The following is a 15,262-nucleotide window of genomic DNA, read 5'->3' as shown; positions in this document are numbered from 1 at the left end:
CTCAGCTCAATGCTGGCAGCTGAGTACCTTTATATTAATATATCGATTAAAATGTAACTCGCAACATCTTATATCAACCCTCAGATCACATATACTCCAACATATTTGCGTATTCAAATTTAAAAAATGCCATCCCGCTAACCCAATCGAAATATGGGTAATAAATAATGCACTTAATTATGTTATTTTATCCTCAAGCTAATTTAACATAGCTCTCCACCAAAAACCCGCTAAAAAGTCAAACATACCAACCGGACCAAAAGTAGCATGCACACAAGACCCATATTGATAACGAAGGCGTTAGTCCTGCACTTCTATAGTACTTTGCAACCAACGCTCTAAGAAGCCCGCCAAACCCCAAGCTAATAAAAAAGCGGGGAGATTGCAGCCCAAGATATAATATTACATAGTATATGACTCATAGATAGAGAATTAAGAATATTATAATCATGCAAGAAATCACAAACATTACATGTAAAAACTTTATTAACATATTAACATCTATCTATATGTAAATAGAGATATTGAACGCTCCAATATTACATTAATTAAAATATTAAATGTAAAAAAAGTTAAGGTGCTTATCTGTAAACATTTAATTTGTGATTAATATAGTGTTGTTTCTCATTTGCATTCCAATAGACTTAATAAAGAAAACACATTAATTAGAACAATGAATGTTTACAGGTAAAGGGATAAAATACACAAAAGACATTGTGTGTTCATTAAATTACGAAACAATTAATGTTTAAATAAACACAGAGCTTTAAACTATCACGATTCGTAATTTTACCCACCCTATGCAAACCAAATTAAAATATAGTGTACATGTTTAATTCAATTCATATTAAATTTACTTTAAATATTCGGTTCAATCATAATTTAACGAACGCAAATCACATACATTATGTCTTAAAGTAACATTTAAATACAAGAGGGAGGTATGTACTAATATATAGCTTATCATCATCTATATTAAATAATATATCATACAAAAAAGTGTGAAAAATACTTGCAAAGTAAAAAGGGGTGAAAATATTCAAACTTCGAATACGAAATATGTAAAATATGTATTTAATAATACCAGCTCTGTGGTATAAACTGTCCCCTGCTGGGCATGGGCTTCCTCTATTACTGAGAGGGTTTTATGTCTTAGTCCACCACACACTGGCTTAGTGCGGGCTAGGAAACTTTATATATATTTTTTCTTTATTTTTTAATCCTCATGTACGTAGGTTTCTTCGCGATGGTTTACTTCACCGTAAAATTTATTCAGGTAATAATTTCGGTATAAGTTTTGATATTTTTCACTCCCTTAGTGGCATTCACCCCATTTTACCAATAAATCTAGCTCAGGGTGTAGATATAAAAACGTTTACATAAATCATGTGTGTAACGGAAGCTGCGAGCAGGGGCCATCGCCACGTCGACAATACAACACTAACATCGACACGCGACATCTAACGTGCCCACTCACGCCTCTCGGACACAATCTAGTAGCACGTTCACATCGCGTTTAAAATGAAATGTATAATTGCACTGATATTGTTAGATCGCTGTAGTTAGAAAGCGTCACTAGTTGCAGTTGAGTTCCGAGAGGTGTTGGTGTAGCACCTAGCGCATCTGTAACCGGACTGACAGCGCGGAGCTGGGTCGGCGCGGCAGCGAGCCCGGGCCCGGCGGGGCGGCCGCGGGGGCGCCGGCGCCGGGCTGCTGGTCCCGCAGCGCCGCGCACGCGCCGCACTCGCCGCCGCCCTCCGCGCCGGACCGTCTGTCGAACCGCCCCAACTCAACACGCTTGCAACTCGCGCACATTACGTTATAACAGTTATTATATTATCATATAACACCACAAAACGACACTTCTTAAATATTCATACAATAATTGAAACATTTACAATATTACAGAAAGCCAAATGAACTACATCCACAACCAAAAATGTGTACAATATAATACATATCACAAAATAATGTCAACATAATGATGATCCTATCTCTTCCAAGTTTACAAACACATTAATATATTAATAACAAACTCACTTACATGATACAAAAGTAGATGAAATGAGAGACAGTACGAGAACATTGAGAGAACAGCAGAAACAGTAGAAGTAAGCCCGAGGTCCTGTTAAGCACCACCCGCAACCACATTAGTACGCGGACTCCGATGGAGACGGGGAGGGAAAGGGCGGAGGCAGGAGGGAGTGCAAGCAAGCCACGCAGGGAGGCACTCACCTTATGTGGTCCGTATAACTGTGCCGGAGGGAGGGTTTCCACACCTCCTGCCGGCCTCGATCGACCCTCTGCATCACAGCTTCAATTACATCCGCTTTGGGAGTGGAGGTCAACACTTTTTCCTCGTTGAGCGCGTGATTGGAGAGGCTGCGGAACCTATGTCGGATGTCCACGGGCTCGGAAATACCCAGTTCCGCCTCGGGGTCCGAGGGGATGCAGTAGAACTCGTCCTCGATGCAGCCGGACAGGCGGTTGGCGGTGGACACGAGCGAGCACTTTCTGTGCGCCAGCGGCGTCAGGAATGGAAAGTTGTTAAACAACTCTTCATTCTTCTTATTCTTGTCGAGCAACGCCGGTATGGTGTTGAGCGACTTCTGCTTGAATATCTGGAAGTTGGTGAGCGGTTCGACGGCGGCGCTGATAACCGCTGCCGCTGTTTTCTTCTTCTTATCGAAGTACGTTGGCATCGCGAATGAATTATCGTGTCCGTTCTCTATTAACGTGGAATCAGGAGTCTTGTACTCCTCGGGCGAGGGCGAGAGGAGAACGTGTCGCGGGATGACGTCAGGCGGGCCGGTGAGCGTGGTGTTGGGCGTCAGGAACACGTCCGAGGTCTCGCTGACGACAGTCTTCTCCAGCAGCAGCTTGGCGAGCGCTCTCCCTGTGTGCTTGCAGGTTTGGGAGGGGACATATAGCGTGGTGGTGGTGGTGGTGGTCCGCTCTAACCGAACGCTGCGGGCGGCGGCGGGGCGGGGGGAGACGGGGGATAAAAAGAAAACAAATAAATTATTAAAGCGAATAAATACGCCGCCGATATAATAAAGAGTTAGTGACGTGCTAACACATATTATGTTAAGGGTAGAAGCGGTACACTATACAGGGGCGACTCCGCAGCGCTTAGCGTTGGAGAATAGGGTGCTTTACTACCGGGGACCGATAATTCAATGCACGCGTCGGACATACGTAATGGGGGTGAATTTATCGATTCATTCAAGATGCCAGACTGTATCCGATATGATAATAGACTCGCCACTTACACAATACACTGAGGAGCAAATGACGTCACCGCCTTTAAAATGCAAGCGTGCGAATGAAATAGCGAGATGTTTCCTCCCTATTCCACGAAAATATCCATAATAAATTATATTAATAGATGCGTTATTTTATTTCTTCCACGATGTTCTTTATTGTTGTTGCATATAACATAATTTTAAATGTAATACAGTAAAATACCCTATACCCCATAAATATAGCGCAGGAATATTCTCTTTCCATCTCCACAGTGTCTCCATTATTACCCTGGGCCATCCTTGAGGGAGAGGACGAGACAAATACCATATTTTTATATTAGGCTTTTTGTACAGTCCCTAATCTTAAACCACAGGCACACATAGATTTTATTTACCGTTGTTCATGCAGTATTTGAAAATTTACTTGGATAACTTACGTTTTTAACTGGTTGTGTAAATATATATAACACTCAATACACACACACCACAAATTTTGAAGAAATCCAAACAGAAAAAAGGCACAAAAATGTCACACACTTTCCAATTCAATTTGATTATAAAATTATATCTGTCAAAACAATAATGACTGTTATTGACCGCGTCAAAAGCCGTCAATATTGTGTTTGCAAACCACGCATTTTACACAGGCATTAAATCCTTGAAATAAAAATGTCACATATTAGTAAGATGTGCAGAAGCGGCGAGAATGCCACGGCAAGGGGGACATGGGACCCACCTGTTGTGGTGCGGCCGCGCCGTGTCCCCCGCGGAGTCGCCCTCGGAGCTCTGCCGCGAGTGCGCCGACGCCGCCGACGAACTGCCGTACCCTGACGCCTGGAATGTACACATGACCAATGTTAAACTCGTCATACTGACTGTTTATGTAATCTGGGTGATCAAACGGCTGTCAACACTGAAACAGTAGGTGCTACGGCTTGTTCATACCTTACTGCTCATGTCGCCGGAGGTGTTGGAAGAGTTCCTGGAGTGCGTGTGTTGCTGCTGCTGCAGACAGGAGGCGCACGACGTCGGCACCACGGCCGCGACCGTCGCCACGCTAACCGTCAGACCTGCAACCATTTAAAATAAGTTTAAATTGGTAATTCTTACTTAAGGGACTATATCGCTCTATATATATACATATAGTTTTTTTTGTGTCCCGGATCGACTGTTTTTGCATGATATTGACTCACGAAGATCCGCGAGTCTCAGACCCTCTGATCTATGTTGTTGTGAATGATAAGCACATGAAAGTCTGCTGTTGAGGTGATGATGCTTACCAGGATGGTCAGGTATGGAAGTGGCAAGAGGTGACTCCTCGGAGTCAGGAGAAGGCAGCTCACACGACGGCACCAGTGTTAGCGTCTGGGATACACCGCCCTCTGAAATCATTAACATTACAATTACGATACCAGTCGATGTACATAATTTATATAAATTTATTTCTCGAGTACTGGCATAAAGACAATAAATTAGAAGTGTATGAGTTAAATTTTCAGAACCTCAGAATAAGTAACACTGTGTGATGTTTGGTATCAAATCGCCTAGAAAAGTATGTATCACATAGAGTAGAATCTGTTGAGGGTTGTCATTAAAGCGAGATGAGATCACGAGTAACACAACGGCTATGATTAGTTGTCGTCAGTAAGACTGACCGTAGTTCTTTTTCTTGGTGAGGGAGCCGAAGCCGGAGCTGGCGGTGGAGGAGGCGCAGTCGTCGTCGGGCGCGCCGCCGCCGCCGCCGGGCGCGCTCTCCGAGCCGCTGTCGCCGCCGCCCTTGCTCTCTGCTACCTCCTGCTTGCGCTCAGGACTGCAAACGGTAAACGACCATTATTACTGACAAATAATTGCTCAATTTCTCATTTTTGAGCATAGCATTTCCAATTATTGTGAGGAGTAGATTACAAAATACTAATTATATCAAAAATATTTTTTCTAAAATAATGCTGTGATCACCTATGCTGATCAGATTTCCACTTTATTTCCTTTTACTAAACATCCACAATTCGTCAGATGCTGAGGTCGTTCATGGACGGTGAACAGGTGATCCATACACTAAATCAATGCGTCTTTTGCTATAAAGAAAATCTGTAGTAGCACATTTCAATTTTATTCTGCTTCATTTATTACGTAGAATTATTAATTATTATTTTGTTGTAACACTGAGCCGTTAACTGATAGTGTTGTTATCGTACACTTTGAACAGTGGGTCGCCGGAGATCATGTTCATCTTGATGCGCAGCCGCAGCACGGAGTTGTCCTGCCGCCGGTGCTGGTCGTACCCCTCGAGCAGACAGCGGCGCGTCGTCTCGCCCGCGCCCGCCAGCTCCGCCAGGTTCACGTCGCAGAAGCCCAGCTTCTGGTACGATCTACCTCCTATAACAAACCATAAATTAACACCCTCCAAATATTTTTATTTGACATCTTATACCCAAGTACCAATTTTCACACTCGTAAAGTCTTGTGGCGTGGGTATCAACTACGAGGGATTATACACTATTTATCCTAAGTAGAAACATTGAAACTAAATGCGAAAGCGTATCCCGAGAACTGAGTTCACAGACGTCTCAACTCGGCACTCGTGCTGCGCTAAAGTACTTGTACTAAAAATATACATATTTCGAACAATTTCGGAACAATTGTCATAATTAATTATATAGGTAAAATAATAAATCTCTTCAAATGAGTAAGTTAACCAACATTCACAATGAACACAATGTAAATACCGTTCAACTTTAACTGTATAAGCTTTCGTGAGATAATTTAAAAATGTCACATCTCGGTCAAAGTATGCGAAGTTGAGAAGTCGGAACAAGTTTCGGAGGCGGCCAGGGCGGGGATTTGCAACTCCGAAGTTCCTTCGTCCTCGCTCGGTAACGCTTGATAAATGAGTTTCCCACTAGCACGAACGTAACTTTATAAGTTTGCGTCATTTAAATTTAAACTAGCAATTAGGCAAGCCAGCATAATTATGGCGCCTGTCGAAAGATGAGACCTGCCAGATTGTAAAACAAGGCGATGTGGACTCAAGACAGCGTGTGTTTGTGTGTGAGGCTGTAGTATGTATTTTAGTGTACCCTTGCACTCCTTGCGCACGGAGACCCTGAGCAGCGCGCGCTCGAGCACGCCGGTGCTCGCGTTCGCGCACATCTTGCACATGAACGAGAACTGCGCGTTCCAACGCACTGCGTGGTTGCGCACCTCCTCCCTGGAACAAAATAATACTCGCGTTACATAACACTTACACACAACATTTATCATAATCGCAGACGTAACCCGTGCGAGTTGTGTGGGCCCATCCCAGGGACCCGGTAAGCATTTCTATATTCCGTAATGCCTTTAACTAACTATTCAAAAACGTTTTTCTAAGGTGCTCAAAACCAAGAGATGTAAAAACAAGTCAACAGGGAGGCAGGCAGTGTCAACACTGGCCACACGAACACCAGAAAGGGAAATGCAAAATGTAGCAACTTTTGTTTAATAAAAGCAAAGTTTATTTCGAATCGTTTTAACAGAATTTTAGCAAAATGTGTGTGTTGCGATTCAGCAAGCAGCCGAGTGTGGAGCCATAAAACACGAAAAGAGTTTCGAATCGCGTCACCGAGCACACAATCAGATTAAATGACGGCACTCGCTGTCACAGCGCGGCGGCGGCGCGGCGCGAGCGGCTTGCTTTACCTAACGTTATATTATTTAGTATGAAAGATATACATTTTGGCGAATAAAGCTGGGTTAAATTAAACATTTTTTACATAACTATTTCAAATCTAAAGTAAGCTAAGGCGTCTATGAACTAAATCCGGATAGTCTTATGTTTTATAAGATATATAAAAAAGCTTTTGCTATAGACATAATTGCAAAATTCTTTTTAAGTGTGTTTCTGCGTTTTATTTACTAAACATAAATTCTAATGATTCTTAAATCATAGCAAATAGTAGATGACAAATAACAATTTTTTTACATTTTGTCGTAGCTTATTCGCGGCTAACATCCTACACTAACCATAGGGTTAAATACTAAACAGTACCGAAGATCCCGTTTTCATTTCCATAAAATGTAAAACTATCACGTAACTCGATTTACTAGAGAATCACGTCACAGACGCAATGATAACATTTCCTTCGTAAAGAGCTTAAAAGGATTGTTTCGTGAGCGAGAGCGATACAGTACTAGTGCTACAGAGGTATTGCAAGCTGTAAGAGCAACGCGAGGGTGCAGGCCATTTGGCTCGCCATGCCATGCCGCTTGCCGCCTCGGCAGACAGCGCGGCTAATGGATTGTGCCTCTCTCGAAGGCGGCATTGTGAGAGAATGCCGCGCGGGCCGGCTGCATTTTACATAAGAGCATAAATTCTTTTAAATACGTATCCCGCTTCGTCGGTTTAAGGATGTACGAGTACTAATGAAAGTAGTTGAATATTATTTGTATCTTTGGTTAAAAAGCGACGACGCATTTTCGAGACGAAACATTTCCGTGGAAAGGGCTCAAAATAAATTATGAAAACTCGATTTTTGATAACATTGCTTAACTACGAGTTATACTATATATATTATGTTTCGTTTCATAAATTTCCTGGATATACAACTCGTAAATTATAACAGACAATAAACATAACGGCGCCGTGCAGTGGCGGGGGTGGACAGGGTGCTTCCGGCTCTCCGAGCGGGCGCTGCGCTCGCTTTAAAACGAACAACTCCGCTTCCAATGCACAAACAGCGCATTTTTCATTTCCTCCTCTGGGAACATTTATGAGAGGCTCCAACAGTTGCAATTATTCTTAACAGTATGGCAAAACGAGTTTTTTCTGTGGTTTGTTTATGTTACAAGACTAAAAGTATTATATAATGTCAACATGAATTAATAAAATACACATAATTTTAATACTATACAATACATATAGTAAGGTTAATATAACTTTTGAGCTATATATTTTTATTTCTTACAAATCGTACTGATATTACAAATTCGAAAGTTTGTAAAGATGTCTGAAAATAAATACAAAAACCGCTGCACATAATATTTAGATGCAATTTGTCACATCGGAATAACATAATATTAACAGCTATTTTTATCCCGAGAAAAATCCCACAGGTTCAACATTGTCATATTACTTTTTTACTACGAATTTTTTTTTCACGCGAACCGTGTGTCTATTCGCGTGAAAATATTTTTTTTTAGTAGTTATTTTCATAGTTGGTTCGTTTTTTCTACATGTGCATAGCTAAGGGGGAACAAAAGCGGGCGACCATCCTTGCAACGTTTAGGCAAAGGCCTACGCTAGCAAAATCGCTTCCAGAGGCCTCGCATGGAGAAAGACTTTCATTGAATTCGGCGAACTTTTTCTGCTCTTGCCAGCTCATAAACTCCCCAATTTAGAAAATCTGTAGCTACGCAAATGTAGTAGTAGTATCTCCTAACACATTGCAGCCCACCTACACAACAAACTTGCATCACTGTTTATATCTACTATGGCGACGCGGCTAGACAGACTTGAGGCCGCGGCGTGCTCTGGTGCCATTAACCAGCGCGGCCGACAGTTAAGTGGAGGCAGTTAGTACTCGGGAGCAGCGGGAGGAGGGACATGCTCCTTTGGCAGCACTACACCACGGTAATTGCTTAAATAAATTAGAGTACCGATCTAGGCATGCTGAATAAATGGAAGGTATTAAGGAATTAAAACAGTAGGTCTCTTATACAAAATAAAATGCAAAACCCAATTATAACATAGTTTTATGTACTAACGAATAAAAATACCTCCTTGCATAAAAAAGGAATACTGACTGCATGGGACACAGCACGAGAGGTTGAAACGTGTAAATTTTATGTCACTTCAGTCCAACACACACAGTTTTAATAGGTATTATTCTAACCGTGACCACAATTGTCACAGCTCTATAATGAATAGTTCCTTATAATTAGTAAATATTACAAACTAATACAGAAAAAAAAAGCCGTATAAAGGTACTATAAACATTTTAAAATTCTTTCATTAATAGAATTGTATACAGTACAAAGTAAAATGAGCTACACAAAATTTTGGTGTTATTAATTTTAATTCTGAAAATATTTTACGTAAGTAGCTACAAGCAAAAGCTCGTAAATAATATGTTAAATTGTCCTGTATCCAGACTAGCGACAACCAATAATAGACGTAGCTGATTGTGCGGTGTCATTTACTTCTGTAAGGCCCCGTTACTAAGACTGATTGAATGAGTAGTCTAAATTGTCTCGCGTGCCTTCCTATTGCGCAAATGCTGAGCCGGATTCAGGAAATAGTGCGGAGGGGAAATTGCATTACACCGAAAATGTTAACCACCGGCTAATTAAAAACGAAAAGGCCCTAATAATGATTTCCTAAACACGTTTGACAGGTAACTGCTGTACATTAGCGAATGAACAGTAATTTAACGTAATGCAATGTACCTTTAAAAAATAATTAAATTGATTTACGATTTTTTTGTTGTTAATTAGTTACTCAGGTAAGTGTACATTGAAAGGATTATAAAATTGTTAAATATATTGATTTTGTTGAATAGAAACATTAATAATTATCTTGAATTCTAAATCGTGACTGATACTATGTGATATGATTAGAAAATGTGAAAGATCCGGTCGTGGGCCCTTCAACATATTGTTGACTCCGCCCCAGCAAGCCGACGAGCGAGGCACACGTGCACTAGGACTGTTGAATTGGTACTAATTCGTACTGCCACGTGTTCACAACTCGGAGTCTGCTGGGTGGGCATGGTATTTGCCGTGAATAGGGCGGAATTCCGAGATACGTGAGTCGAGTTCGGAGTTGGGTGATTAGTGGTCTAATGGTAGCAGTTTCTAATCAACAATTGTCTGAGTCGGGGAAAATCACATATGTTTACTGTGATTGAAATTTGTACCTGGCAAAGTAACATGCTTATTTCATATGATCATGGCTTACAAATAAACTCATAAAAAAAGTATCCTATATTAATTCCTGTCTTGCTGATACATTAATTTCTTAGTTTTCTTGTTAGAAAAGATTTTGTTCTACAAACTTAGTCTAACCTGGGATGCCCCGGTGCTCTACTTCGTATATAACTTTTACTTTAATAATGTAAATATATACGATTGCTAAATAATGCAACGTTTTAAAATTATTTCGATCTTAGGTGTTGTAATATTGTGGCCAATATATTAAAATACTTTCGATATGTATTTCAAAATATCGTATATTTTCCGAAGTTTGCAACAGTGGAACTAAGAGTGTCATCACACGCAACAATGTTATTGATTACATTAAAAGAGATTGGGATGGTCTGGTGTGGCAACTGGCAATGTTGCATGACCTCTGGCAAAATTGCAGACAATCATCCGAAAGTCATTTTCTTGGAGGTTAAGAGCTATTTTTTTTTTATTAAATATGCAAATGCATTCACCCGCAAGGTTACCGGCTCTAATTATTATGATTTCTTACGCCTGCCCTGTCTCCCTCTTGGATATTTAAGCAGAGATGCAAATAGAGCATCCACAAGCCACTTTTACATCATTCACAATTCTTATATATAAAGCACTGTTTAATGCATCGCATTATTACCTGGGACATCAGATATTTCGTCTCGCAAAGCCCAGTGATCACACTGGCTCCAATTTCCACCAAATCAGAGCACACAAACCACCTTTTATCCACCCCACATAAACCAAGCTTGCGTCTGTTTCACCGCCTAAACGCTACAACAGTAAGACGAATTGAATCCTCAAACAATGTAACGAATGGTATCCGATAAAAACAAAACATCCGTCCCCAGGCCGATGTACTCGCGTGTTCCGAACAATTTGAAATCGCAATTTGTTAATCTCGTAATGTCGGCCGAGCGGTCACCGTTGGACGGCAGGCAGCAGTGGTCGGCACGCATTTCCGCCGTTCGTAACAAGTGATAAGGGTAAACACCACCTCAACGATTTAGATAAGTGGTTCAAGGCTCTATTGTCTTTTGGGTAGTATTGTTGGGGGAGAAACAATGAGGTAAGAATGTGTAACTAAACAAATATGATATACAAATGTAATTATATTATAGAACTCAGTGCTGATCTAGGGAGAGGAGGATAGGTTTTTATATTATAAAAAATATGTATGCCATCTCCGAGAAAACGGAAATATTTAGTTATAATATGAGTGAAATTACTTTTCCTCCGTAAATTGAATATAAACAAAATTTTCTTTTAGTTTTACGTATCATGAAGTTGAGGGCTAATAAATATCGTTACAAAATTTTTAAACAATGTTCTATTGTCGAAAAGCTAGTTTTGGACAGATTTTTCGCAGAACTGAAGTGATAGTAGTCCTACTTCCTGAATATCCATTTACTACTCCCTTATTTCGACCGTCGGACACACAAACCTACCAACAAACGTTCCTTTATCTACTCATTTTATCGCCCAAAGGGAAACAACGCACATGTTTCCAATTCTATTACTTTTACAGGGAAACGTAACGATGTCTGTATGTCACGCAAGCATCCAGGTAGTACAATTTTCATGGTCACGTATAGAATTTTTTTACCCCATAATAATTATTAATTAATTACGTTCAATAAGGAAAATGGGGTTATTAACACGAAATATAATTTAAATTGCGTTTGTGTTAATATATAACAAACATTACATTTTGAGTGTTATTCACACGTCTTATTTTACCCTAAAAAGTTACCTGTAAAGTTATAGAGTATATTATGTTTTAACAATGTAAGTGTGTAATGTTATAATTTACCACAATTTCGAAGTCAGTCATGTTTAGTTTTGTTTTTTTAATTTCCTTACTTCAACCGAATGTCTCTACGATAAGTACTATTTTTAAACTGTAAAAAACATTGTTGCATCGCATCAAATCAAAATGAAAAAGAACAAGAGCCCATAACCGTTCACGGTGCAATGATTCTGGTGTTTAATTTATTCTATCAGGGCCCTTACACGGACCGTACCCGTCACGGAAACGCTCCGACAGACACACATAAAGAACCTTACAATTAACTTCCATAAACCATACATTTATTCAGGAAAGCATCTTAACTATGTGCAAATTAACATTTTTTGTCTTGTGAGTGGGGTCAAGACACCTATGAGGCCATATGTATACTGTACTATGTATTTTAGTTATGTAGCAGACACGTTTTATCCTAACTCGGTGGTAATAACACTGCACCTGATAGGAAATAGACAGTGCGGTCTACGTAAATGCTAAACTGTTAGACTGTCTTGCTACTATCTCTTACCTATTTAATTATCCTTTCACATCTCTCTAGCATAACCGAATATTATACGCAATTTGCGACACGGCTTATCATGCGGCAGTCACAAACTTTCAGACTTTTAAGCGATATATACCGATACATAACCACGGTGATAAAATGGATTAAGTAATAATTATATAGTAATGTCAAATGGACATTAACACAGAATATGGCAATTAGTCCATTGAAAAGTTACATTTGGGGTTGCGTTTTTTAGAGGACGCAATTTTATTTTTTAGAAGTGTGGGGGGGGGTCAGTGTAAAGCTACAGCCAAGTTTGTGGGGTCGCCACCCTTGTCCCACGGCCGCCATCTTGGGTTGAAATGGTTTTTACGATGTATCTCTTAAACTATTTATCTGACAAAAAAAAATTATAAACATTTTTTGTTGCAAATTAAATTCTCTACAACTTTGGTCCAGTAACTTTTGTCGTAGAAATCGTATATCGTATAAATAAAAAAGTTATAAGCAAAAATGTTAAGCAATTGCTTCATCTGTCCCAAAGCGATTCAGGATCCAAGTAATTCGCGTACAAGCCGACAACCGCGGGTTTGTGTTGTACGTATTATGAACCTTATAAACACACGTTCTGATGACGTTGCAATGGACATTGCTTAACATTGAATTTCTTAACATTTTCGCTTATAACTTTTTTATTTATAGTTCTACGACAAAAGTTACTGGACCAAAGTTGTAGAGAATTTAATTTGCAACAAAAAATGTTTATAATTTTTTTTGTCAGATAAATAGGTTAAGAGATACATCGTAAAAACCATTTCAAACCAAGATGGCGGTCGTGGGACAAGGGTGGCGACCCCACAAACTTGGTTTTAGCTTAACACTGACCCCCCCTACACTTCTAAAAAATAAAATTGCGTCCTCTAAAAAACGCAAGGTAAGGCCTAAAAAATGTAACATTTCAATGGACTAAATAATTTATGGGATATGTTGATTTTTACAGCGGACCATAAACCGCAGTTATCTCTTCCGTCCAGCGCGGCGGCGCGCCACGTGCGTTACAGCAACAATAATTTGCAACGGTTTCCGTTTCCAAAACAAAACTATTTATAACGTTATCAAACACTTTTAATATTTTACACCGATTATAACAGGAAACTGTAAATTAAATGTTGAATTATGGCGTAAAATATACAATAATTCAGCCCTCAAATGCTTTGTTAACTTAGATAATACCGAGATAAATTGTAATATAATTTTTAACAAATTCGAAGTCAACCAAACACAATTAGTCCATACACCAAGTACAATGAGCAGAATACATTGCGTAACATCTCATTAGCGTCAATTACAAGACGTAACATGACTCTTAATGTAATCATTAAGAGTACATCCGAATGATATAATGAATAATAGCACTCCAGAGTTACCGTCCATGCTAATGATTAATAACCAATTTTGGCATTAAGCGACCATTCGTTACGTTCACTTGTGAGAGAAAACTGTGTATGAAAGTTGCATAGTTTCAATTTCGATACGGTAAAGCGAATTGCATGGTGCGAGCCTGATGCTAATTGTCATGATCGAGCTCAGTTAGGAGTGGCGTCTTCCTTTGCAGAATTTATTTATTTTACAAACTATAATATTTTATTGTTTTTATAAATATCGTTCAGTCAAGTTACCTTCGTTATGTAAGAACAAATTAATAGTGACAATTAATATGTAAAAATAAAATCAAATATATTATGTATATTGTATGGGTTTGGGGATTTATTTGGAAGCAGAAGAAAATGATTTTATTAAGTATAAAATCATTTTCTTAAGCCTATTATCAAGTAAAATATGAATATTTTCAGAGTAGATAATCATATTTTGTTTGCCTTATGGTAATGATATTTAATATACATAGTAAAATCCAAACGCAGTTCGAGCAAGTGACCTGAACAATTATTAACCAACAATTTATTATATTTTGCCAACAAATTACCCGAACATTAAGATCATAACAATACAAACGTACAGTAACACAACACAGACACGCATAACATTCACTGTTTACCACCATCTTGCACAACACAACAAGAGAAGTTGTAATTCATAATACGCCAAAATTGTTACACACAGTGCCTGCATTATGTAAGCTTTGTTTGCTCTCATTTGTTACCTGACCCACGGTAATTAATTTAAGTTCTGACACACATACACACACATCACGCTTTCATTTCTGAATGGGTAGATAGAGGTGCAACCAGAGCATCCACTTTTCGCTTGTGTCCCGTCTCATGATGTGATAGGGGTCGAGCCTATCGCCATATCTGGCACATCCAGACTACGGGCCAGACATCACGTAAAAAAACCCAATTATCATTTTGCCAGACATGAGATTCGAACCCAGGACCTCAAAGCGGTGTCGTACCGCGCAACCAATACAACTACGTCACTGAGACAGTCCATTTTCTGACAATTTACAGAAACAGTCTGCCTACTATTGAGTTAAGTTTTGTTCATAGTATTATAGGCCATCGAACCATTTAACTTGTATAATATCTAGCTGTTAAGTGTACCAAGTACTATTTTGAGTGCGGTCCGCTCACCATCAAGATTTAGAACTAGTCACATTGTCATAGTCGGTTAAAAATGTAGTATACCATATGATCTATTTACGTGTACATAGGTTGCAACAGTTCGTTTGCACATTGTGTGGAACTCCGCGAGGCGGGGTTACAACACGTCCCGATGGTGCGACCCCATTCCGGTCGGCTTACAACCGCGGCGACCGGCACGTAGGAGGCTGGA

At 39.6% G+C, this 15,262-nt stretch overlaps 1 protein-coding gene across 1 annotated transcript in view; it reads right to left on the bottom strand.

Annotated features, from left to right (window-relative positions):
• Positions 1 to 15,262, bottom strand: part of LOC115451890 (protein FAM102A) — a 119,184-nt gene that overhangs the window by 3,146 nt on the left and 100,776 nt on the right. The window contains exons 4-10 of the mRNA XM_037444954.1: positions 6,323 to 6,453; positions 5,441 to 5,621; positions 4,901 to 5,055; positions 4,526 to 4,627; positions 4,191 to 4,315; positions 3,982 to 4,079; positions 2,236 to 2,967 (exon numbers count right to left, since the gene is read on the bottom strand). Of these exons, the coding sequence (XP_037300851.1) occupies positions 2,236 to 2,967; positions 3,982 to 4,079; positions 4,191 to 4,315; positions 4,526 to 4,627; positions 4,901 to 5,055; positions 5,441 to 5,621; positions 6,323 to 6,453 (1,524 nt within the window). The remainder of the gene's footprint in view (positions 1 to 2,235; positions 2,968 to 3,981; positions 4,080 to 4,190; positions 4,316 to 4,525; positions 4,628 to 4,900; positions 5,056 to 5,440; positions 5,622 to 6,322; positions 6,454 to 15,262) is intronic.

Source organism: Manduca sexta, chromosome 28 (assembly GCF_014839805.1).
Source record: "Manduca sexta isolate Smith_Timp_Sample1 chromosome 28, JHU_Msex_v1.0, whole genome shotgun sequence".
Lineage (NCBI taxonomy): Eukaryota > Metazoa > Arthropoda > Insecta > Lepidoptera > Sphingidae > Manduca > Manduca sexta.
This window is presented reverse-complemented; position numbering and strand designations above follow the sequence as displayed.